The sequence below is a fragment of the Rhea americana genome, unplaced genomic scaffold (assembly GCF_003343005.1).
Source record: "Rhea americana isolate MKP2758 unplaced genomic scaffold, rheAme1 scaffold_2, whole genome shotgun sequence".
Taxonomy (NCBI): Eukaryota; Metazoa; Chordata; class Aves; order Rheiformes; family Rheidae; genus Rhea; species Rhea americana.
In genome coordinates, this window is record NW_028186149.1 from 16,764,547 (window position 1) to 16,791,240 (window position 26,694).

The 26,694-nt window shown below is 38.2% G+C and overlaps 1 protein-coding gene across 1 annotated transcript; it reads right to left on the bottom strand.

The window, feature by feature from the left end:
- Positions 1-329: 329 nt before the first annotated feature.
- Positions 330-26,694, bottom strand: PLPPR5 (phospholipid phosphatase related 5). Its single transcript, XM_085303685.1, has 6 exons — positions 26,665-26,694; positions 23,948-24,080; positions 21,332-21,582; positions 14,082-14,258; positions 10,897-11,016; positions 330-2,542 (listed from the first exon to the last, which is right to left on the bottom strand). The coding sequence occupies exons 1-6, from the start codon at positions 26,692-26,694 to the stop codon at positions 2,510-2,512; spliced, it is 744 nt and encodes a 247-aa protein (XP_085159811.1). The 3' UTR covers positions 330-2,509.

Sequence of the window (26,694 nt, forward strand, 5' to 3'; positions counted from 1 at the left end):
AACTGCGAATGCCCACACTCCAGGGCAGCGAGAGTTGATTTCTAGCCTCTTCTCCAAATCAAGTAATGCACAATCTGGGGCACAACTGGCCCACATCCTGGCAGGGAGTCAATCACCAACAAACTGTGGATTCTTCTGCAATACAGCTCTTCCTCTCTTCCTTTTCAGTTGCACCAGAATCACCTCTAGGGGAAAGTGGTTAACTGTGGGGATTCCTGACTGTGAAAAGTCATCATCAAATGCAATTGAATTCTAAAATCATCATTTCACTATATGTAGACTATCAACCAATATGCAACTAGAGCAGATATCTAAAAAAATACAGTACATATGAATGAAAAATTATTTTATTTAAAAATACATTATACAGCAGAGTATATCTCTTTTTGTTTTCTCACTGCTGGTTCACAGAGATAACATGATAAATTTAACCCAAATATTTGACTGGGAAAGATCCTGAGAGAGAGAGAGACCAGTTACAAGCTGATTATATACAGTACACTGAAAAAGAGTAATCTCTTTTAACATAAAAGAATCTGTTGGTAATCTTATAAATCAGATATAAAAAACGCAGGTTTGCTACCATGCAAAAATGAGTGAAGATTTCATTTAAATCTGCACACAGAGGAATCATTAGTATCTTGGACACTAAACAACTAGACTAAAGGAAGAATAAGTGTGCCTAACACGATGAAACAAATTTTAGGCCTACTACAATTTTGTAAACACAGCTGATAGTCTAATAAAGGTGGATTTTCAATCATCTAAGTAACCTTCTTTTAGCTAAGGGCTCTATTCTAAGACTTTCTTCCAAACTGATGTATTTCTTTATTCTCTAATTCTCAGCTTAGTACAATGCGTTTGTAAGATATGCTCTACTGCACTCAAAGGAGACTTGGCCTCACTTTTTGCTTCCCAGGCAGTAGTTAGGTAGTGGTAAGCAAGTATTTTAGTGAAAGCAGAGATTAAAATAAAAAGTATATATTCCCTGGATGACTAYGTGGGAATGCATTAAAATTCAACATATAAAATATATACCTGATTCTACAGTCATGTGTTTCAAACAACTTCTACCAATGATTAATGCAAAGGGAATACAGTATATTAGGAAAAACTTAAGGCCTAAAATATTATGGATGTTTCAACATATCACTGAACATTACTACTTCTGATGTGTTTATAGTGGTAGTGTTGCACCCACTGCTGCCAAAGGAAAACTTTCCAGCAGATGCTACAAGTATCTTCAGTATCTACAATATTCAAATCCATTTGGCTCTCAATTTTTATAGGACAACTTCGCTATGAATAGACAGCAAGGCTGTCTTTGGAAGGGGAGACTCGATTTGATTATTCACAGTGATAAATGAGATACCAATGCCTCATGCTGAAAAAAATCAATTCCTGTCAACACTGCACAGACTGACAGAGAATATTCTTTCTGCAAGAATATGGCCCTGAAATACAGAGATAGAAAGCTTCCTAGAGATTAATTCCACCTCTTTTGGTTGCTTTATGCAGACATTTTGTTTTTTGCATGAGTGTTCCGAGGTGAAAAYGAAGAGTGGAAACACATATGTATTCTTCTCACTGAGCCAGTGAGAAATAACTCGTATATTCTCAGATCTTAGCACCCATTCTCCCAGCATCTTATTGGGGTGTACAATAAACATGTGAGAAGATGATGCAGGCTTCCTCGAATGATTTAGATGTTTTATGATTAGCACTACTTCCCGTCAGATATGCTGGGTTGAGAATGGAGCCCTTAACCTACCATGGGATATCATCAGTAATAAAGAATATCAATGATCAAAATTTCTATATTATTTTCATCTCTTTTAACCTAGATACATATATATCATCAAAGACATTCAAGAACTACCAAACAACAATTCAACTACAATTATGTCAGGAAAATATTCAAATAAATAAACCTTTAATTATGATACAATACTTATTACAGTAAAAATTGGCATTTTTTCTCTTCAAAAGCAGAAGCACCAGTCTTACATATAACATACAGTTTGAATGATATCTTACATGGAATACAGTGTAATACAATGTGCAAACAGCATTTTCATACAGAACATAAATCTTTTTCTAGTTTTTATACACTGAAACTGCCTCAAATGGAAACATGTTCATGCTGAATTAAAAATGTAGATTTTAAAAATCAAATTCAAATCAAAGTATGAAGTACTGCTGGAAAAGGTACATGAACCATTAAAACCAATGAGAAGCCAAAATAAAGGGTATTTTAGGATAAATGTAATTAGTGCTCAGTTCATCCCATTCCTCCAAAACGTAAACAGTTTAATATTTTTGTTGGAAAGCAAAGTGCCATTTTAATATTTAAGAATTCTTCAAAATGTTGGTATCATTTTAACCATGTAAAAATCAAGTCAGAAATAGGAGTTTTAAAAATTTCTTATTTTTGATAAACTGCAATTATCATGAGTGGGCTGTGAAAAGAGATGAAGTCCAATGGAGTGAATAAACATCAGCATCAACATCATGTGACTTCTGCAAAGGCCGTGATGTGGTTCTACAAGTTAAAGGAAAAATAAACAAATAAAACCCCAGAAACCAGTTAGATATCAATCGCCATTGTGAAAACTGTTGCATTTTCTGCTTTAGGAACAGCTTTTCACCTGGAGAGTTTTGCATTAAATAAAATTGTTCTTCATTGCAGTGCTCTCCACTCACTCCCACAGCAAATCTTTGATAAATGCTGAAAGACTATATATGTAAATACACTGAACAAAGCAATTAGGTAGATGGTTCTACAATATCTTAACTTTGTTATTTAATAAAAATACATTTAAGGGGAATAATCAAATTAGTTTCATCTTATTTATAATTTAATGCAAAACTCTTAAAAATGAAAAATACAGTTTCTGACAGATTCTACTACGCTATTTCAGTGTTAATACAATTTTGATGCTGCATTTTTTAAAGATTAATTGTTCCCCATGTGCTAGATACATAGAATCAAGAAGTGAAATGCTACAACAAAATGGCATTCACAGTTGAAAAGAAGCCATATTCAAAACTTCTTCCTCAGAAGCATTGCAATGTCCTCTTTATGTCCAGTGTTATTTTCCCAGTTCCTTCAACATGAGGATTCTAACAAATGTGAAGATGTGTCTCAGGGTATGACTAATTCTACTTGTGCCTCTATACAGTAGAAGTGCAATATGTCAAAGTCTTCCTACTTTTCCATGCTCTAGCCTAAGCAACTGCCTCTGCAAACATTATGCCAGAGGAAACTTAGTTGTACAGATATCTGCAGAATCCAGCGGACTGGATTCTGCAAGCAACTGTATGTCTCCTTTATGTGCAGAGTATTCTTTACTGCTATCATTTTTTTTAAAACATACAATTCGTAAAATGAATAAAAGGAGTCGTGATGTAAAGCCACATGTTTCTCCCTCAGCACAAAAATGTATAGAGAGAAATAGTATCATATAAAGCACTTCGTATTTCTCATCACTTCACTTTCTCTCTGGAAGCAGATCAAAGTCATGAGAAGAGGGCAAGCAGGTATAAGCTGAAGAGGAGGAGAGAATTTAGGCAACTCATGGCAAGTAGGACAATTCCAACTTTTTGCTTCAAGGAAGGTTGTTCTCAGTCTTCAAAATTCCCTTATGCTCCGCAGAAAGAGCTGGCCTGACTTCTACTGCTGCTTAGAGCAGTGCTCACCAGGCATTTTTCAATGCTCTCCCTCCGCTGTTGACCCTGCTTCTAGCAGCCTTCAGGGTGGAGGACTGCTTTATGATTCAAATTCTGGAAATTAAAACTTCACAGAGGGGCAGGCAATTTTTACTACATTCTGCTTAGTTTTCTTTTGCTTTTTTCTTTTCTTTTTTTTTTTTTTAACTCTATGTAGGAAAACAATGAAAACTACTGCACAACTTTAGCTTTCTTAGTTCTTAAACTGTTTGGACACTTGTGCATCAGTCTGCAGGGAAAGGAGGAGAAGGCAGACTAGAATCTTTGATTTCTACATTACAGGAAGGGATTAGGGCACCCTGAATCGGTGCAAGCGAGAACTGCCTCTTATTCCCCCTCTCCAAACAATGCTGGTAGCCTTGCTCCTTTTCTCACTGTGTCATATCTCTACTGTGCCCAGGAGGAAAAGTTTTTTCTTTTTTTTCTTTTCTTTTTTTTCCACCAAAGTATGCATTTTAGGTCTAGCAATGTTCCTGCTGTATCTTCTGACAGTTTTGAAAACCTGAAATTTCCATAAGCATGTACGAATATTTTTCTCCAAAACAGAATTAACATATTTTAAATAAATGACAGTGATTACACCATAGCAAATAACTATTCAAAAGGATAAAAAAAGTGTGCAAGTTTCTGCAAAAAAGTTTACAGTTTAAAAACATTAGCAAATGTCAGTGATTCTAAGTTTTGATTCCACAGAAGAAAAGTAAAATTCAATTTTCTAATTAGAAAACAAAACATAAACATTTCAAGGCACTTTAATTGGTTGGTCATCTACCTTCAGTAGGGGATAGAGGATACACTGAATTATCTCACTGAATCTGGAGCTGCTATTGTGAAATTTTCACCACAGTACTTCTTTATAATCATTTGCTATTTATATATGTTATATATTTATATTTAATATTTACAACTACTTGCTAATGGTAAGAACTACTAATATCGATTCATGCAGGGTTTTTTCATAGGTCATCTTCTAAGGCAAAATTACCAATAAGCCTTGTTGAGACTTCTTTTACAGAAAAAAAAGCATCCTTCTGATATAACTGCATTTCAAACTCCTTTAATATGCCCTTTTACTTCTGCTTAGATTTACTGTGACAAATTTCAGTGTGAAATATTAACCACAAACAGCAAAGATTCATGCAGACGTAGGAGACAAGCAAAAAACATGCACAAGACCCCAGCTCCTAAAACTTTGCGGAAAATGATTTCACCTACAGCAGTCAGAAGAATTAGAATATGCTGAGGATCTGCTCAGCTTTATCAGTTTTACAGATACGGACCTCAGATTCTGTATTATTCATTCCAAACTAACAGTATGAAGTTGGTGTCAGCACAATGTAAACAAAGCATGCTTCATAACCATGCTCTCACACCACTAACAGAAAGCAAATGGCTAACGGCTAAGCCTTGAGTGCAGGTTTCTGGGGCAAAATTATCCATATCTTTATATCTCAATTTAAGATTGTAACTAATTCATGTTTATAAGCTGTTACATAATGTGAAAGCATTGAAGAAGTCCATGTCAGCTTTTTGTGGTTTGTAGTTTTCATTATACAAATTTAATAGTTTAAACCAGAAATTTTTTGTTCTACTCTCATTAATAAAGCTACAAATACTCAGAAATAATCATAAACCTATAAAGTTTTTTCCATTCTTGAGAACACAAATCTTACAATTGTCTGTACTCCTTCAGACAGCGGAGTTTGTTAAAAGGAAAAATATCACTACAGCAACCGAGAAAAAAAAATAACTGTTTTAGTTACCATAACATCTTTCTGGCCAACAAGTAAGTATATTTTATGATTTTCTGGATGAATCACATTTTTAGAGAAAAGATTAAGTTCAGGTGAAATTCACCCATTTTAAAAATTTGCAGACCTGCACAGAACGCTGCTAGCACACTACATCTGCCTTTGCTTTAACTCTATACAAACACACAAGTGCGCTGTTGCGCAGATACGTTTATTGCCTTATGCGAAGATGTTCAAAACGGTTCATTCCTGTTATCCAGGAGAAGAACCCAATGATGCGTGCTTTGAAGGAGTTTCGTTGTAAAGGTTCGTCTTGATTATTACTAATACCTTGATCCTGTGACACCTATAGCATGTATATTTGAGGAGGTCACACTGAATTTATTGTTCCATTTCCACTTTACATGTCATTTTATTTGAAAATTAGATGTGATCACAGCTGGCATTCAAATAAAAATACTTCCTGAACCATCCCCTTGAAGCAGATTTAAGCAGAAGAGCAGGACACAAGCGCAAATTCAAATACTTGACTTTGGAACAAGACTGCTTATGGTCTTTCATGAGCTGCCTCACCTGGGTATGCGTTTCTGTGTGTGAAAGAGTGTTGTATTATAGGCCTTGTAACATGCTATGTTATCAAGAGAACACCACTATGACAACAGGAATCTGAAAAACGGATCATAAGCTAATGTGAGCACATGCAATCTAGTCAAACCCTCATGGAGATACATATTCATGTACTAAAACATTGCCTATGAGGTTACCCAAGTACTCTTCCGGACTTCAAACACAACAGTATTTGCACTTCTCTCAGTTAAAATAGTTCTAAGCAACAGAAATAAAGACACAGCCCCACTCATCCATTTGCACGTAGCATGATGAGCTAAAACATTTTTGCCTTTAGCCTGCAAACTCAGTGACAAGTGATCACTCTCACCAGAGAGGTCAAGGGACCAAACAGGACTCCCTGTGCTGCTGTATGTGTACACAAGAGCACACACCAATGAAAGATTCCCCAATACTAAAAAGCTCAAACCAAGGAAAAAGCAGTAACTCCAAGAATTGAAAATAAAAACACTCTTTTCGACACTTTCAAGAAGCTATCCTACGTGTCTTGTAAATAACCAAGACAGAGTAGCACACTTGAACAACAGAAGAGGAAAAGCTTCTCCATTCTTAAAATCCTATCAGAAATACAAGAGGGATCTATGCTATTACATATACTGAGCATTATCAGAATATCACAGTTCTTTCTAAGGTTTTGTCTCCACTATCACCTTTGGCACATATGCATTAGGACAGGAACTATAGTCAAACTTGACAAGATTTCTGAGGCAGGGACAATTAACTCTGGTAATAACCAGTAATCGGTATGCTAGGAAACAAGAATGTCATATACTCTGAGAAGAATGCCAAATCCTTATTACCATTAACACTTAGGAATGACTGTTTCAAAAGAAAACATGACTGGGCAATCTATGAAGGCAAAGACCCTAAACTATCTGTTTCTAGCTCAGTCATGCTGGAGAGTCAGGTAGAGTATAAGAAGGCTCAATGAAACAGAGGACAGTGACTGTGTTTGGGTACACGGGCATTGTCGACAGAAGTAACGCCATGAAGGATTTCCAAGCAGAGATTATGGGGACAGATTCAACTCAGCGGTCAGAGTACTTCAGAGAAATCACTGTGCAAATAAATAATATTGAGGAGATGCAGAAGGCACTGACGATCAGCGATAGTGCAGTAATCATCTCATCCCCTAGGAGACAAATCACAGTGCCTATCTTAACCCAACATTTCTTACCTCAGCATTTTATCTACCACCTGAATTAGCTTTATGTTATTTTTCCTAAAATGTTCCATATTTCCTTTGCATTTGATTTTTCAAAGCTAGAATACCGATAAGAAAAGGCTAATAGAATCAATAGCTACTATAAGACTTTTACTAGCCCTCTGTAAGCCCTGCCTGATTTCAGGTGACTTTGTGATGAAATAAATGGCCAGTCTCTCCCAAAACAGCAAACAGGAAGAATGGTTTGTGACTGCAATGGATGAAGCTGAACTTTAAATTCTATTCCAAGGGCCAACTGTAATATTCGTATTTTCCAAGAACTCTTGCAAGAAAAGAACAAAAGTCTTTAGTCTCGACGGTAGTGGGGAAAAGGCACTCCACTCCTCTGTAGGAGAGGGTCGCCCAACTGAAACAGGAATTGTCTTGTAAGAGATGAAGAAGGTCAGACAAAGGAGAAAGAAAGAAGTAGGTGGGTGAGTGATGAGTTTTTTTGGCTTTCATTATTTTCATTAATTCTGAGGATAAATGCAGTTAAGCTGAAAGCAGTAAGTCTGCATTGCTGAGCCAGCTCTGGCAAGGATTCTTCAAGGAGACACTCTGCAACTATAGCTTATTGAAGTGTACAAAAACTGGGTACCTGTGCAGAACAGCTTCATTATTTGCATGCATCACAATTAATTAAACAGAAGTGACCTGCCCTTGTCATTAACCAGCAGAGGCTCAGTTCAGAATATTCCAAGTACGTATATTCCTCTTTAAGTGCACTTCATATGTAGCAGCACAGAGAGCATGCCAAGCATGGCAAAAGCATTATTCTTCCAGCAGGCAAAAGCACTGGTATCAGAGGTATCAGAGCTGGAAAAAGAAGAATGAGGTGTTCCCAGGTCTGTGTGATGCATCACATGCTTGTTTATATATGGATGAAGTTTATAATAAAACTGTGATGCAAAATGAGTGAGCTCCTACCTGATGGGATTTTCTAATGAAATCATTCCTTATGACAGCATCTTTGAATTGCTTGCTCTGAGATATCCATGTGATTATTATTTTTAAATATAAATAATGGAGTTGTATTGTTTCATCCTAGTGCTGCCTTAGCCCATGATAACTTCAGTCAGTCAGGATCTGTGCTACTCTTAATGACTAATTTCTGTCAGTAAATAGTCTTTAATTGCACAGGAGCTTGCAGCTTGAGAATAAAGCAAAACAGATTTGAAATAAGCCAAATATGAATATATGAGAATTCAGAATGCAAAACTAGCAAAGCCTATTCACTATCTGGAATATAGTGAAAAGTAATTTGCACATAGCTAAAGTAGGCAAAAGGCAAGCTGCACACCAATTACCTAGCATGTCTCCTTTTCCAGAGAAGAACAGAGGATGTAAAGTAAGAAGAGAGTTAAGAAGCAAATCATTCTTGTGGTGTTAGTAAACTCAGACATATTTAAACCCTACTTCTGCATAAGTATTATTCCTAGTGCCCTTTATTTAGAAGAATCTGCCTCCTATACAAAAGCATTAGACTAAACATTTAAAAATTACAAAAGCTCACCATCTAAAGCACTCAGAAAAAATTAATTATTTGCTAATCTAAATTCAAATTTTCTAGGAGATGGAAATGGAAGAAAGTGTTCCCCAAAATAACTAATTCTCTCCATAGTCATCCTCCCATTTCATCCTCTCTGTCTGGAAAGAAGAAAGGCTTTGCAACAGAGAGAAAGAAGGATCCATAAGCTGAGATCATATCAAGTGTAACACCTTGCTGGTAGTTCTCTACTTAACTGAGAGATGTCTCATAACAGCAAAGAGCTACTCTCCATTGCAGTGTGAATGTGAGTTCAGAAGGAAAAGTCTTTCATATAGGAGTTCTGGGCAATTCACAAATGGTAGAGGACATCTCAGTCTTGCCTAGATCAAGTCTCAGAAAGATAATATCATTCCTCATGAACAATAGGGGCTCAAATTGGATAGATCCACCAAGATAAGATGAAGTCTTTATTCTCTGAAGAAATGAAAAATTTCAGCAGCCAAACTGCAATTCGGGCAAGCAGAATTTGCAGAAAATCTACATTTATGACCTATGATGACGGCACAAATGCCTTTTATCCTAGGACAGMCTACCACATAAATAAGAGGTGTTCTTAATAACATGGCATGTTCTACGCCAAGCAATATCTTGCTTTGTTTTGAGGTTTCACAGAGCTTACTGAATGGGTTATTTTAAAGATGCAAATTTATCATCTAACTGCCTGTTCAAGCAATTGAGATTGTGACCTCCTCAATACAAAATATCAGAAGTAACTTAGAAACATTTGGTTCAAAAAGGCTTGTTAGATCATTTTCAAAATAATTCTCCTTTCCCTTCCAAAGAAATGAATAGCAAATCTAGTACTAGTAGCAATTCTTAATAAAGGACAATTTCTATCAATTTTGAGTGACGAACATACACTGGGAAGTGGCTAAAAACATTTCTTCTTACATTTAATACAAAAATGAAGTAGTAGCAGTAATTTGGATTAAAAAGAATGCTGTTAAACATCATTTTGGTGCCTACACAATGTAGAATTGTTTACAATCTTCAAATATGGGCATAATTGAAGAAATTTTAACAAATAATGACAGATAAGTTCATTAGAAAAATTAGAATTTTAAAATTTGCCTGATAGCTCGAACTTTCCTCAAGGTGAAAACATTTAAAACACTCTCTTTATTTGGTTATGCTATTTATTTCAGTGCTTATTTGCTCACAGAATTGTTCTGACATAACCTTACCTAATGCTGACAGAGTACAACAACATCTTTGCAAAATCAGAACTTTTCATCACAGAAAACTAAAATTTTAAACATATTGCAATACTTACGCAAAATGTCTTGACATACTTAGGAGACTATTCCTAGTATGTTCTAATCCAAAATCACATTTGCTTTGGCAAACATCACAGCTTTTGTGCAGTTAATGTAAGGCCTATTTTATTATTTATTATTATCACATTCATTTAATTGTTTGGCCTGATGGTGCAGGCCCCACTATAGCAACATTGCTAGTGAAAATACACGATCTTCAGCCTTTCTATGTGGGGAGTTGCCCGGTACTGGGGCTGTAAAGGTGCCTGATGATAAAAGGCCCATAACTGATCCATAGGCGACTGCATTCCATCCTGAACACTACTGTCAGGACCTACCCCAAAAACAGGGTAAATAACACAAATAGGATAAATCCACTGCATAATCCCACACATGGCTGTGGGCTCAGAGTTAGATTTCATTTTTCTAAGCACTCCAGGCTCTGTGGACTCTAAGCCAATATGTCAAATTCACTGATGGAACTCAAGGAAAGAGGGCCTCAGATCTACTCAGCCCAGTTCCATGGACTTAGCAGTGACTGTTTTAAGGAGCAGCCAAACCAGTAAACTAGACTGATTGGTAGAGCTTGTTTCGGAAGAAACACAAAGAGTTTCCCAGCAGGAGTCTCTCTGAATTAATTCTTCCTTTCTTTCTTCTTCACTGCTACATCTCCTTTCTTTACATCTTATGACCTTGGCACTCTTGTCAAGGTAGTTTGGAATCACCTTTCCAGCAAAGCTACATTGTATTTCAAMATTTGAAAAAAACATTAGACATTACCTTTTCTAAAGGGCTTTCTACTCTGGGGATGCTCATCATTGGCATCTGGGCCAGATTATCCATATGAGAATGTTCATGCTCTGGCTGACGTCCTCTGAAGTTATTTACCACACAAACAACCTAAAAGGGTTTAGAAGATAAACAGAATAGCTGAAGAACAACTCTATTTTTGGAGTTTGGATCCTAACATTCTTAACTAAGCAGAACTGATACCACCTTTGGTCGCAGCTTACAGTAGAAACAGATACATGAAGTTCACATTTTACAGAAAAGCTCTAATTACAAGACAAAAGAATTTCAAGCAATTTATTGTTACATGCATCATCCTAGTACAAAAAATCCTCTTATCTAAAAGCAGATCTAGTACTGAAGCTAAGTAATACAATACCAATTGTAATAAAATACCAAATATAATGAGCAGATGTCCAGAGCACATGTAGAAAAATTTGACAATAATCTTAAATACCTACAAAGGACCAGTACAATCTAAACTGAGACTAATAATGAACTTCTCAAAAGGAGAGTGCAAAAGAGATTAAAAGAAGGTAAGGATGGTCCCCAGACAGGGAAATACAGTGCTAGAGAACTGCCAGAAGCAGGGCTATCATGGGGCATGGAGATGGCATAGCACTGAAAGTTCCCATCAGGGGAGGCCCTGGGAAGCATATGGCACAGCCAGGAGGAGCAGCATGAGCGGTCTATCAAGGCAGCCCTGAAGGCAATCACAGTCAGCACAGCCAGTGCTGCCTGTCTGGCCATAGATCTGCACAGGTAAAGCCTGGCAGCAGGACAGGACATTATGATACTACAGTTAAGCTGAGGCATGGTGCCTACCCCAGGGCAGAACCTAAACTCCAAGCCTGCTCAGGACAGCAGCAAGTATAGCAGTGACTCTCGCACAAGAGTTTAGGAAGGCGATACATGCCAAAACATGTCCTGGATAAGGTAGAGAACACTTATCTATCTAAATAGCACAGTTTAAATGATTATCACCCAGTGCCATCTGACAGCATCACAACCAAGTGATAATGGCTATTAATGAGATTGTGAGGGTACAGGATATCAGTATCAGACAATCACTTCTAATTAATCAGATTTTTTGCATATACTGGACYTTGAGCAGAAATTTTAATGGTTCATGCAAAGCACACAGAATCACAGAACAGTTGAGGTTGGAAGGGACCACTGGAGATCATCTAGTCCAACCCCYGTGCTCAAGTAGGGTCAGCTAGATCATGTTGCACAGGATTGCATCCAGGCAGGTTTTGAATATCTCCAGAGAAGGAGATGCCACAGCCTCTCCGGTAACTTGTTCCAGTGCTCTGTCACTCTCACAGTGAAGAAGTTCTTCCTTATATTCAGATAGAACTTCCTGTGTTTCAGTTCGTGCCCACTGCTTCTTGTCCTGTTGATGGGCACCACTGAGAAGAGTCTGGCCCCTCCCTTAACAGCCTCTCTTAAAGTACTTGTACACATTGATAAGATCCCCTGTCAGACTTCTCTTCTCCAGGCTAAACATGCCCAGCTCTCGCAGCCTTTCCTTATAGGGGAGATGCCCGAGCCCTCTGATCATCTTTGTAGCCCTACGCTGGGCTCATTCCAGTAGCTCCATGTCTCTCTTGTACTGGGGAGCCCAGAATTGGACACAGTACTCCAGATGCCACCTCATGATGGCTGAGTAGAAGGGGAGGATCGCCCTCCTCGACCTGCTGCCAACACYGTTCCTAATGCATCCCAGGATACCATCGGCCTTCTTGGCTATGAGGGCACATTGCTGGCTCACGACCAAGCACAAATTTATGTGGGTAATAACTGATAAGTTTGAAATATACATCCCTGAACTAAGTAAATATTTCCTGCAGCTGACAGGTAAGAACCCAAAAAATCCTAATTTTCAGTGCTTTGTAATTCTTTCTTTTCAATAGCTAGTTAGTCTATTGCAAATTTTCTTGAACAAAAAATTGTCATCAGTGTGATTTATTTTTTAGCTTGCTTCCTTAAAATATCTGTTCAAATGGAAATACTTCTGCAACCATTTTGTGAATTTAATGATGCTATTCACAAAATACACAGTTTTCCCAGGAATACCTAATGAATAACCAGTTTGTTAGTGTTTTCTGCTGATTCAGATGTTCAGCTGAGCAGCAAATTTGCCAACTCTATTTTATTCAAAAAACAAGTAAATTTGATGTTGTGCTAGTTAAAGGAGATTATGCAGTATATAGCACAAAATATAAGAAAAAATATGGGAACAGACATCTGTTCTATTCCCTTTTATAGTTCAAGGGGCACAAACAGAATGGGAAACTTCTTAAAAACAAACAATCAAATACAAATACAGGACACCTTGTGTGGAAGGGAATGTTGGAAATGCCAGCAGGTATATTTTAAGGAGACCCAGAACTGCCCACATATTTGCCAGAAGGGTGAAAACACCCACCTCAGACATTCCTGTGAGTGTTCTCAGGCAAGTAAAGTTCAATGAGATCCAAGAATCAAGTTCAAAAATGTTTTTATGGGGAAAAAAAATCAAAGGTGCATTTAGTACTAATACTAGGTGCCAGGCAGACAAACTTGCAAGCAGTAAACAGTTGTGACTTCTCTATGTTACAGTCTTGTACCGAAGTTATCAGCAAAGGTGATTAATAGATATAGGTGGTAGCTTGCTGACACAGACACTGCTCACTGTGAACTTTGACTAAAGATCTAATATCAGAACACAGTTCCAAAAAAGAAAAGGCCAAATGAGAATCTTTTACTTCAGAGTAACAAAATTTCAATTTAAATATAAATGAACATTTAAAGAAATTCAATAGGCCTTCTTGAAAGCTAGAAGAGAGATGCTACTTACTCTCTAATCAGTATAGGCACCATTATACCAAACTTTATAAACAAAATCTAGACTAGATGTTATTCTGAAAGATATACACCTGCTCAAATTAGCAAAAATTATTGAGTGAAATTCTACAGTCAGGGTTATAAGTCAAAAAAGATAAATATCAGTCATTTCTTGATTTGACATTTCTGAGTCTATGAAAATATAGCTAAGGAAACTGATATTAAAGAATAGAAACACCTCTTTCACATTTAATTGCCTGAAAACTCTAGTCTACCAGTACTTGTTACGAGAGACAAAATTATATAGTGATATTTTTCAAGAAATAGTGAAACAAATATACACTTACCAAAAACACAGCTATAGATATTCCAATTAGAAATCCTGCTATTACATCTGACCAGTGATTTCGGTATTCTGCTACTCTGTTGATTCCAGTAAGGAAAGCCAAGCACATTAAGCTCAGACACAGAACAGGTTTTGCAAGTCTTGTTCCTCTGGCTTTTACTGTCTTGGTGATATACATCTGAAAATTAGAAAAGAGGAAAGTATAAGACTGATCAATAATATCTCTCACTAATTGCTGAATAAAATCTCTGTAATTTGGGTTTGAACAGACTGTGCCTATTTGTTTTTTTGGGATGAAGAAACCAGAATGCTGAACCCTAGATGAAGTCTTCACACCCTTTACCTAAATATAGAAACTCTAGGTACATAGATCATATAGCAACTTCAAATCTTACATGAACCCAAACCCCTACCTCCCCCAAAGAAAAATTAGACAATCCTATTGTATTATTCTCAATGTATGTATTTGTTTACAGAAAGAGGTAAAGAAAGAGACTAAATTTTCACTGCCTAGTGTTGGCAATAACAGAAAAAGATGTTGACTTGGCAGGGACTAGATGAAGAGCTTGTTTTCATCAGCAAATGCCTTTCTTCTTCACACACTGAACAAGCTAATTGTAAGCAGACATTGTCAAAAAATAGTGAGAACTGAAAGAAATGTCAGCATACACTTTTACAAATAAAATTGAATAGTTTCAGCTAGTGCTGGACCAACACATCTCTATTTCATAGATGCTGACAGCATTTCGTACCTATCCTCCACAGCACACAGACCAATCTAGAAGCAGAGAAACTTCTATGCTGTCAATTCCAAGAAACCAAGATCTCCATCTCTGCCCAGCTTTCAGTCGAACTGTTCWTGTTGAATAGTACTGAATTCAAAGCACTATCTGGTAACAGAGCAGCTCTTCTGCCCAAAGGATAGGTTCACTAGTGATTACAGGGCTAATGCCACCACTTTCCAAGCTCTAAAGGGTTGACTGGAGAAATGAATTCCAAAGCTGAAGGCTTTGAATTTCCACTCTCCAGTGGCTATTTAAATCTTGGCATTAAGGCTGCTTGAAAGTTTCTGACTGAAATATTATACTTCAACTAACTAAATTTTGTCACTTTTTAGACCAATTTTAGAGCCTATCACTGCAATAATACACTGGAAGCCTCTCTGCAGGAAACAAAATCAAAAGCCCAAAATACATACTGCCACTTGTTTTTGATGGACTTCTAAAGAGACTTCTGTGGCTAAATTATCTGAAGTGTCCTTTTTTAAAAAAATGTATATGGCATCAAAGAATAGAAGCTTTTAATCAACTTTCTGCCCTGGAGACTATTTTGCCCTGAGTAATTATATTCATCCATTCTCTCTTATGGGCACAGCAGTGGTGAAAAATTCAAAGTCATAGGAAACCTACCCCTTGTAAATTTTTACAGCCTTTCTGTGCTCAAATTATGCCTAAAAATGCTTTTAAAAAAGCCCCAACCTACATTTTACGAATTATGTAATGATACCACAATTCAATGCTACTACCATTAGGAGTCAGAATCACTGCCATCACCATCATCTTCATCACAGACAAAGCAACCTGTGAGGTTTCTGACATGACTGTCTCAGATCATAATATAAAGAATAATCATAATGCTGGCACTAAGATTATAATTGAAAAGCTTCCAGAAAAAAAAGTGATGTTGCAAGCCTGACTCATGTGAAATATGTCCTAAGTCTAGTATAAACAAAATGATTCCAAAACATGTAAGAGAAGAATAAGAGTCATATGCCAAGTGCAGGGCAAAATGACTTCCCAGGTTACAATGCAAACTCTTCCTCGTCTTTTTCTTCCAGCTGCCTTTAGACCCACCCATACAAACACCTACATGCACAATCAAACAAACATATAACAGGTCCCAGAGTACCATTTTGGTTAGAGTGGAGTTAGTTGAGGGCTGGGCACATCAAGCAGGAGTAAGGTTACTTTTCTCAGCTGATTTCTTCAGTCTGGGGCTCAGGGATGCTGGGAGGAAGATGGCCTTTATGCTTGACTGTTTCAGTCCCTCCCCAAGCAGATGGTCAGCGAGGACTGACAAAGGGACAGAGTAAGTTCTTTAGTGGGTAGAACATACTAGTTTATGGAGTGACAAGTGAAAACGGTAGGGAAGCAGTGTGCAGGCACTCTGCCAGTGCTCCAAGTATAAATTATCTCATGTTTTGCTTTGTTACTATGCAAGTAAAGGTAGCTATATATGTTACACCTCAGGAATGCACAACTTGCTCTATTCATCACAGCTACAAGAAAAGAGACACTGAAAGATCAAAGACCTAAAGAAATACAGTAATGCACTACATTCTGTAGCCAGGTTCAGTGTTTAGTCAGAATCCTGTTTTGTTCTGACATAACTTAAAAGCTCTTCGATTTGCTTGGTTAAAAGTTTTGGGGTTAAATTATTACTAGAGCAAACCTACAGCTGTATTCTTCAATCTTCTGGGCGTCACTGCAAACAAAGCCATTCACTTTTAGTTCTTCTGAAGCCTTCTCCACGTTTCTCCATAAGTTTTGCAATAATTATTGATGATCCTAGGCAAAAATTGTCTTTCAAAATAGGGGCCTGGGTTGGCCAAAGGAAGAAAAAGCTCTAGAAATGTGTGACCTTTCTAGTAAGTGACCTGCTGTGAGCTCCTGGCAGTTGCAACTCTAAACAGCTGGAGAAGGAAAGACATATCCTCCAACGTACCAGGACCACAAGATATATCAAAATATTAATTAAAGCTGATTCTGACTACAGAGGTCATTCTCTTCAGCAATTGAGTTGTAATGAAGAACCGACTGACACGAAATCTCCAGAGGTCTTTAGATAAATCCCTGGATCAAATTGAAATGTTAGTCTACTATCCAGCCTGAAAGTAACTAATAAACCTAATATATGAAGTAAGAATATGATGCATACTGTAAGATCAGCATCAAAGGAGACTTTTGCTTGCTGTGCCAGATGCTGAAAAGAAATCCCGCTTTGTTAACACTGCCCCTAAAAGCAGCTAAAGGAATCCTTTCATTGTTCAAGATATTAACAAAAAAACCCCAGACAACGATGAAGTAAAGCGATCCTACTACCACTGCTTCTCTTGAACATGCTCTATAGTCTGTCAAATAAACAAGCACTTCAGGAAAATGCAGATCTTCACAGGCGAGATGAGACGACACCTAAAAACCAGATCAAGGAGTAACACTGAGCAGAGTACCATTATCATGCTGACAGCACTGTGACCCAGACTGCCTTGCTGTCCTTCCCAGTGACCAATGAACACATTAAGCAGCCAGGATGACATAACAGAATGTTGTTAGAAGGATCCTTGTGGAACAGCAGATCAAGAACTCAATGGACATAATGAGCTCTGCAGAGAGGAAAGAACGGTCAGCTTTATCTGCTAGGACAGCCTGAGGCCACAGGTGTGGCTAGGAGTCCACAGCAAAAGGTAACAACAGCAGTCAGTCTACTGACCCAAGCACTTCCTCAGTCATCAAGATTTAGACCTGCTCCTCTGTCATTACAAATTCAAAGCAAGTTTGAAAAGGATCTGATAACACCAAGTTCAAACACTATCCTATCCCACGATAAGGTGTCCACTGCTTTTGCCTGATGCAGTAAGAATAAAACAAAAAGAAAGCAAAATTTTATAAAAAGAAATAAAATTTGTCCTTAACCTTCATCTAGCAATGATCAATTCTCTAGTTTTGCAGCACCAAAGGACAACTGTTAGTCACAAAGCTCCTGTGTAAGCTCATGGAAAACAGACTGAGTAAAGCGTCATATATCACTTTGAAATCCTACCAAAAATAGACTTTTGACTTTTCATTCCTGTGTCTCAGTTGTGTGTACGTGGGGAAATGTATGTGCACAGCTGACTACTTCAAAATATACCTCTAACTGTACACGTAGTGTTAGTTTATGCATATCAAAATGCTGCTGATGCAATTATATTTTATTTAATAAATTTGGAGTGTTTGCCTTAAAAACCTGACTATCTTAACAGATATTGCTCCAGCTGAGAAAGGGTTAAGTGAATTGCAAGGCTGATAATAAGTGAATACTGATGCAGTCAACTCATCATCCCAGCTCTAGCAAAGAAAGATAGAAGAGGAGTTGATCAGACTGCTAAGGTGAAATCCAGGTAGCAGCAGAGATTTTGAAATAGATTTATGGTGGTTCATTTTGAAGATTCTACTTACACTAGAGACAAATAAACCTAAAAGCCTTAGGAAGATGCAACTGTTGCAATCCTTGCAACAGTCCATGTTTGGAGCAGGGTAACCATAGTGCTGCCATTCAACATTTCAGTTGCAAAGTTTTTCTTGATAGATATTGAGAGGAAGCAGTGGAGGCAAGTAACTACAGAGAGGTCCAAATATTAGCAATACAATTGTTTGAAAAAGACTGTGCTTTCAGCAGGAGGGAAATTCAGAGTTACCATAGCAGCCACCCACTCTCAAGAGAAGGGAGAAAAAAAGTGAAGAAAGACTAAAGAATTTAGACAGAAAAAAAAGATGCTATTGTTAACAAGACAATATGTGCCAATGTTAGGTGATTGGGGCATGGCTGCACTGAAACAGCAAGCACAGGGGAACCATTCGCTAAAGGATGGTTCTGTTTTTAAGTGGGCTGATTGGCGAAATCACACAAGTCTGACTTTGTTTACTTCGCCCACTCACAGACCAAGGATTCTGAATCAGCTTGTGGCTTGTTTATATCTTTAAGCTTTTCTATTTTTCCTTTCTTTCCTTTTTTTTTTTTTTTTTTTTTTTTTTTTTTTTTTTTTTTTTTTTTTTTTTTTNNNNGTGCACAGCTGGCTGAAATGTTCAGGGAAGATTCTGTAACAATCCTTCCCTCTGTCCCAAATATTTCTGTTTAACAAAAAGAAAGCACACTTTGCATCAGAGATGATATGCTCATGAACTCAGCCACTGAAGGCCACTGTTCAAACACGATATGCTCATACTAGCTGGGTAATATATGCAGCTCATTATGTCCATGCTCTCAATAACTTTTGTATTATGGCTCACACAAGACTAGGCTACTGTTTAAATCTTCTACTCCAGTGAACTGCCATGAGAAAATTGTTACTCGGGGCCAACTTTCCTGACAAACATCATGACAATGTAAGGACATGACCCYAAATATTGGAACACTGCATTTCTCTCCTCAGTGTGTAGTAAACGGCATTTTTAGCTTCAACAATGCAACAGGATTTTCAAAAAGGACTCAGACAATATTGTGCCAAGGGTGTAAATTTGCAGGCTAGAATCTAAATTGATACATCATAGCAATTCATTTTCATATCATGCAGCCTACAACAAAAGGTCAGAAATCCTGTCGGCAGTCTACAGTGCTTTAGGTAAACGATGATACTGTTCTCACGTAATGATACAGTTAAAAATTATAAAGTCATGAAATACATCACATTGGTTTTCATCTTTGATGTTGCTAACTGTATAATGACCACAGATGATTTGCTTAACGCACTCTTAACCATATCAAAAGCCACTAATATTAGRTATTAGAACTTCATAATGTTTACTCTTTTGTTTTAAAAGTATATTAGTACTGTTTTCCAATCTGCTCTGCAGTGGCTGAACAGCTTGTTTCCTTCAGTTACTGTGACTCATGCTAACAGTGAAAATACAACTTTACAGATGGATGAGAAAAATAGGAGCAATTAAAATGAAGAAAGCTGAATATTTTCTAAAATAGCTTGGGCCAAATTTAGAGGTATGTTTCAGTGAAGCAAAGCCTTAGATATTTCCCCCCCAAAAGACGGTACTATCAAGAATCTTACACTTGCCTGAAGTTAGTATAGAATTTTATTGCTCATCTCTTATTTGCAGATAACACTTTTCTGTACTATTTGATGATCCACATGTCTTAAGCAGACATTGCTCAAAGGAGCTTTTGGTAAATGTTACTGTCAGTGCTGCTGATTTTAAGCAACTGGTGCTAAAATCTTATCTAGAGGCATGGAGCTGGCACACTGGAAGTGACACATTGGTGGATGGGCTTGGGATCTTTGCCAGCAGAGAATTAAGAATTCTTTAATTCTTTAATTAAAAGAATTAAAAGTCAGCTTATTAAATACATACGCTCAAAGCATATACACATACACAAGCACACATATACATACATAAATACATGTGTATATATGTATGTATCTCTCTATATATGAAAGCTACTACTCAAATAGTACTCAAATAGTACTCAAATACTGAGGAGATCTAAGGGATGACACCAGTAATGGTCACAGAGATACACATTTGCCTTGTTTCCCACAGATACTATGAGGGAAACCTTGGCCCCATCCAGTGGTCTACATGGAATCCAAATCACAAACAGAACTAATATAGGAGGTTCCCCACAGGGGTGTCCCTGGGGACAACTTTACTAGAACAAAATGTGTTGCTGCTTAAGAATGGAAAAATGTGTGCTCCGAACTAAGCCAGGGAATATTACACTGAGTTACTTAAGTGACTACTCTCCTGTCACCTGCCTTCCAGTACTTCTGAATAGCCTCAGAAACAGATTCGATGCCGGCTAGTAAACATCAGTTTTTATCTCAGCCCTTCTCATCTCCTCGTATCAGAGAGGAGAAAAGGAAGAAGGGTTATGCTGTCATGTTGCCCACTTCCTTGCAAAAGGAGAGCCAAGCTGATTTTGCACGAGGACTGAGGTAGCCTATAGATAGCAACTCTGGTATTTATCGATATGCACAGATGCTCAGGAAACATATGGAGATGAAACAGTTACATACACATTCTCTTCTGCTTCACCCCACCAAACAGAGCCATTTGCAATTCTACTAATTTGTACTACACTAAAACACTGAAAGGGATGACTCGCCATCACGGACAGTCCCCATCCTTACTCCCTACTACCCAACACACACTCCTCTTTCATTCTCTGAAAATCAAGAAGTAAATCAAGAACCTGGTTATACTAAATTTGTAAGCCTCTTTGGAAAAACTGTCCTCTCTCAATATTGCCCTAAAAGCCTCCTTAGCTTTCAAGATTCAGAAGACCATTACATTTGTATTTGGCAGAATAATTTAGTGCAATGAATCAAATTCTCAAAGGCCTCACAATAACCCATAAAAGATTCACATGGATATAACCAATTAACAGTTGTCTTACCTTCCCCACGTTCCTTCCTCCCCCCATATTCTAAGCAATGTGCACTCAAAAAAAGTGTGATGTTAAATAGAACAACATACTTACAGCCAGATACATAGCTGCATATACGCTTAGTGCTGCTTCTTTGGATGGGAATGTCTTTCTTGCTTTCAAGATAAGATCTGGGTTTCCAGTACAGGCATGTATGCTACTGATGAACTGTGTATACTGTTTACATCCAAGTGCTGTGTAGTTGGGTTTACAAAGTGCAAGAAAATGTGGTGCGAGATTCCCTGTTACTACTTGTCCAGCATTTACAAAGATGTCCGTAGCAAACAGTCCAAATGCATAAATTCCTAAAGAAAGGGGGAAAAAAAAGAGTTAAAATTCCTGACACTGTATAATAATATATTTCAGTATTTATCACAGTAATAAAACAGCTCCATCCATTTAAGAACATAACCATGAGGGCAAGATGGGACCCTGAAGATTCTAGCTCATGTTAGAGATGGTACACTCCTACACAATCCCACTAGCAATACTGCAACATGCCCACAGAGCTGATCTTTCTCCGTCATTAGTAGGAGCATGCTCATGTCCTGTGCAAGTAGCCCATTCTCCTAGGTCCCCTTGGATCTAGCTCTGTACCATACATCCAGCCATGTATCTACCCAACTTTTTAGGGTAGCTAGCCAAACTGGCACCAAACCTTTGCCCATGTTTGCTAAACAGAGAAATGACAGAGGCAGCTTCTTCACCGCACAAATCTGCTTAAGTACCAAAGAAGTCAGGCCTTGACAGATAAGTAACTTGGAAAGCTATTACACATACTGGACAAACATTTTCTTTTTCCTCTCAGCTGTAAGGAGGCTGAAGTGATGAATAATTTAATAAAGCCATGCACGAATTGTCTTCACTTGCCTATCACTGGGCACATCTCTATGCATGGTATGTTAACCACAATATCAACACAGTGAGGTAAAGATGTATATATTTGAGGACTGCTTATGTTAAAAGTTTTTTTTTTTTTTTTAATCAGACATATCAGAAAAGCATTAGGCATGTGTACTCATTCATTACCATGGAAATACATGTATCTGCTTACTGAAAGGAAAATACATAAGTCTACTATTCTGAGGTATCTGTTTATCCTTTTGGGAGTGGAAAGCCAGCACTGGAAGGAAATGCAAACACTTCGGGGGCAAATACTTAGCCCCCTGACTGGGAGGCTAAGCCAGCAGACGTGTGTTCAAATTCCAGGTGAGCTGCAGATTCCTTGCATTTCCACAGAGAAATCATTTTAGTCTTCCCATACTTCAATTCACTGCRAATATAGTGCAGGTTCTGACAGCTTCCAATTCTATGGGCACCACAGCAGAGAAGACTGCCACAGAACCATGTGTGTTTCTAAAGGTCAGTTTTTTTCCTCAGCAAAGCTAGATGACCCAGAGTGATTTCTGGGATTCTAACCGGTCAGCAGAGTCACCCTAATGTTAATTCATCTTGAACTGCTAGACACTAGTGAGCAATGGATTGTGCCAAGCCAAGTCACTGCACAGGAGCGCCCTTTCAGCAAACCCTGGGGCTGTGCACTGCCCTAAAATACATGGTCACATCAGCTTCTGTGAGCATAATGCATAGTGATGCCTCATCTGGTCGACCAGTGTAGAGACTGTTGTTCAGCCCTTCCCTCCTTCCCAATTTGTATTTCCTTCTGTGAGCAAGGAGGGTTCACTAAGTGGGAAGTAAATGCAGGGAGTGATTATAAACAGGCCCTGCACGGACTAATCAGAGCAGTAGGAGCTTCTCAGCATCGTCCCTCACCTCCGCGAGATCCYTGCAAGACACAGTCTCGCTCTTTGTGACTTTCAGCACTCCCATGTAACAGCAGCCATAAATTCACTAACYGGTTACAATCGCACTCTCAGAAGGCAAACACAATTGTCTCACAAATACTCAGGCTGTAAATACAGATACAGGTGTATGCTCTCTCCCTTTCTCTGCTCCAGGAGCACTCAGCAAGATTAGCTGCCCCAAGCCTTCATTCCTCCAGCTGTTTCTCTTAGATACAACCAAGACTGAGAAGCAAACAGTGGATAAATTTTAGCCCTTCTCTGGCAACCCTATTAAAAAGAAGCACTTGAGAATAAATCAATAGACCTTGGGGTATTTCTCCCTCCAAAATGTATTTATAATGAGCTACGCAGAAAGGATGACATCTGAGATCTACTAAAGTCAGTGGGGAGTTCACAGTTGACTTCAGTAAAGCAAAGATATACAGTTACCTATTACAGATCATAACACAAGCTCTAGGTTAGGAAAATGCTTAAATGGGACTTGGCTTAAAATACGCATTTAAGTCCCAATGTGTTCAACTTTGGCTATTAGCTGAGTGCATAATTAACAAAATATATTGACCACTGACATGGCATAAGGATATTTCTTTCTCCATTTCATCCTACTCCAGCCCTGCTGACCTTGTTTCCCCATTGTGGTCCCAGTTATTCCTATTTTTACTCGTTTCCGCAGCTAATTAGATCTGCAATCTGCAATTTCCCAGAAGCTTAATCCGCTACCCAAAAGGAGAGAAATCACGGCATCTGAGTTAGGATTACACAAGAAATGCCATATGGGTATCTGAATATTTTCCTCAGGTCAAACTTAACACAGAATTAATTGTTCATGTTGTTCAAAAAATGGAAGCATTAACTTTACTCATACCAAGGAATCTGATGGTTCTGCGAACTAGTGGATTTATATAACAACAGTCTCCAGTTAATATTGTTTTTTCTTGGTTTTCAAAGTCCTTTGTAGCCAACTGTAGACAAAACACTGCAGTTTCTCCAACGATAATCTTAGGGAGATAAAAAAAAAGGAGGGAAGAGAAAAGGTTTATCAGATTACTGTAAGTAAAATATACCAATAATATAGARATGGTTACCTTGTCTTAAGGAAGTAAAATCAAATCAACACAAAAGCCAATATAAGTGAACCAAGTTCTGTATTTTAATCTTCTCATGAGGGAAATGTGTCATATGGCTTGTTTTACTTTATTTGAATTAAAATAGAACAAATTTTGACAGCCAGGACTTGGGATCAATAGAACATAACATAGTTTTCAGCATGAAGGAAAAAAGTGAGCATTCTGTTAACTCAAGAACAATGAATTACATAGCACACAGGATGTGGACCAAAGCACCAAAACTAAAGGCCCCAGCCTGTAATGTGCTGAACAGTCTTTTACTGGCTTTCACTGATACTCAACAACTCACAGGGATGTGTTCTAAATTTTGGGCCACAGAAGAAATATTTGCAGCACAGCTCCTATTCATATCAAAGGATTGGTTTGCCAGTCCCCTCATGCAGGTCATTGATGAAAAAGTTGAACAGGATGGGACCCAGTACTGAGCCCTGGGGACACCACTAGCCACAGGCCTCCAACTGGACTCCACACCACTGATGACGACCCTCTGGGCTCTGCCTTTCAGCCAGTTCTCAATCCACCTCACTGTCCATTCATCTAACCCACACTTCCTGAGCTTGTCTAGGAGGATGTTATAGCAGACAGCATCAGAAGCCTTGCTGAACTCAAGGTACACAATGTCCACTGCTCTCCCCTCATCTACCCAGCCAGTCATGCCATCAAAGAAGGCTATCAGATTGGTTAAGCAGGATCTCCCCTTGGCGAGTCCATGCTGGCTACTCCTGATCACCTTCTTTTCCTCCATATGCCTGGAGATGACATTCAGAATGAGCTGTTCCATCCCCTTTCCAGGGATGGAGGTGAGGCTGACCGGCCTATAGTTGCCTGGGTCCTCCTTCTTGCCCTTTTTGAAGACTGGAGTGACACTGGCTTTCTTCCAGTCCTCAGGCACCTCTCCAGTTCTCCATTACTTTTCAAAGATGATGGAGAGCAGCCTGGCAACAACATCCGCCAGCTCCCTCAGTACTGCAGGTATAATAACTATGATCAAAAAGAGTAGAGTAGAAGGGTCAAATTTTTATTCACTGTGGGACTGATGGCAAGGTGCTTCCTCTCTTCTGTTTGAAGAGCAATAACACTTATTCACAGGTACACCACACTTTCATAAACAGTAAAGAYGACGAGCAAACTAAAGTCTTAATACTACCTCCTAATACAATAAACAAAGCTGTCAAGTCTGATTCATTGCCTAAGTTTTTCTAAATTTTTGACATAACAGAATAAGCCTTTTCATATATCACAATAGATCTGAACAATTTTACACACAGCACTGTTTGCAAAAAAACTGATTAAACAAAACTTTGTGGCAACGACTCATAAACACAGTTTCTTTGTCAACAGGAAGAATGCAATTAATGACTTTACTTAGTTATTCTTAGATCTACACAGATGACTCTGTGACACACACAGAGGCAAGGGCTTTCATAARTATTGTGAGACAAATAACAAAAATAACTCGGAGGTGGCAAGTGTGTAACAAGCAAAATTCAGTTTGTCACAGAAACAATCATCCATTACTTTAACCTGGCTTCAGACCCTTGTGGCTTTTCTAGATGAAACTGAAATTTCAGTACCTGAGCTAACAAGTATCTTCTCTTTCTACTTTGTTGTAAGGCAAATTTCCAGCATCCAGAAGTACAATTCCTTCATTTATAATTAACAAATGACCAGTACGTATATAAAATGTAACTCAACCTTGAATCCAAGTTCATCAAAATTATGAAAATGATAAGGAGAACTCAAAGCAATAACTCCTACAGCTCTCATAAAAGAAAAAAAAATCTAGTAWGATTCATAAAGGTGAGAATTGAAACACTAAAATCTTTACTGTGAGTCATAGYAACTCCCTTCTTTCCTTTGGAATAATGAAATGTCTAGGACTAGGCAATTTGAACAYAGTCAGATTCTGCTTTTAACTGCTTTGTTGCCAAATCCAATAGATTTCAGCAGAATTACTGTAGATTTCCAAACTACAGGACAGAGCAGCATCCAGCCCCAGGAAAGCATCTGTGAGATACACTGCCTAACTCCTTCCAAGAACACAAACAGAAAATGTCCCTGCAAGCTGAACTCTCCAGCTTTGAGCAGAGTATCTGAATATGTTGATCGCATGAATACAGGTTCTTCCTTTTAGTTTGCAGGGAGCTGGGTTAGCAAATGGGAGAAATGTTTAATTATCCCAAATCTCAATATAGGACAGAAGATCTTCTCTTTAACCACCTGGTCTTCACCAGCGGTATGTGGACCCTGGCTCCTGGCAACAATTTTTCCTTCCTACATTTCCCATCTCCAGTGATGACCTGGATGAAGAAAACTCACTGCTTCCAGACTAGCAAGGAGCAGTATTCAAGCTCTTAACAGACCTAAAACACTCCGATAGCAGGTATTTATAAGCAAGGGTCAAAACGATGCAGAACTCAGCTAAACATTTGAAACACTAGGCCTAGTACTCTACCCTTGGAAGCAATGTGAGCGGGACAGCCAT

Excerpts from the sequence above, each read along its gene's own strand:
- PLPPR5 (XM_085303685.1), bottom strand. The coding sequence starts at position 26,694 with ATGGCTGTCCCGCTCACATTGCTTCCAAGG. Across the intron at positions 21,583-23,947 it reads CAGAACCATCAGATTCCTTG|GAATTTATGCATTTGGACTG; the intron begins GTATGAGTAAAG and ends CCCTTTCTTTAG. Across the intron at positions 14,259-21,331 it reads ATGCAGCTATGTATCTGGCT|ATGTATATCACCAAGACAGT; the intron begins GTAAGTATGTTG and ends TCTAATTTTCAG.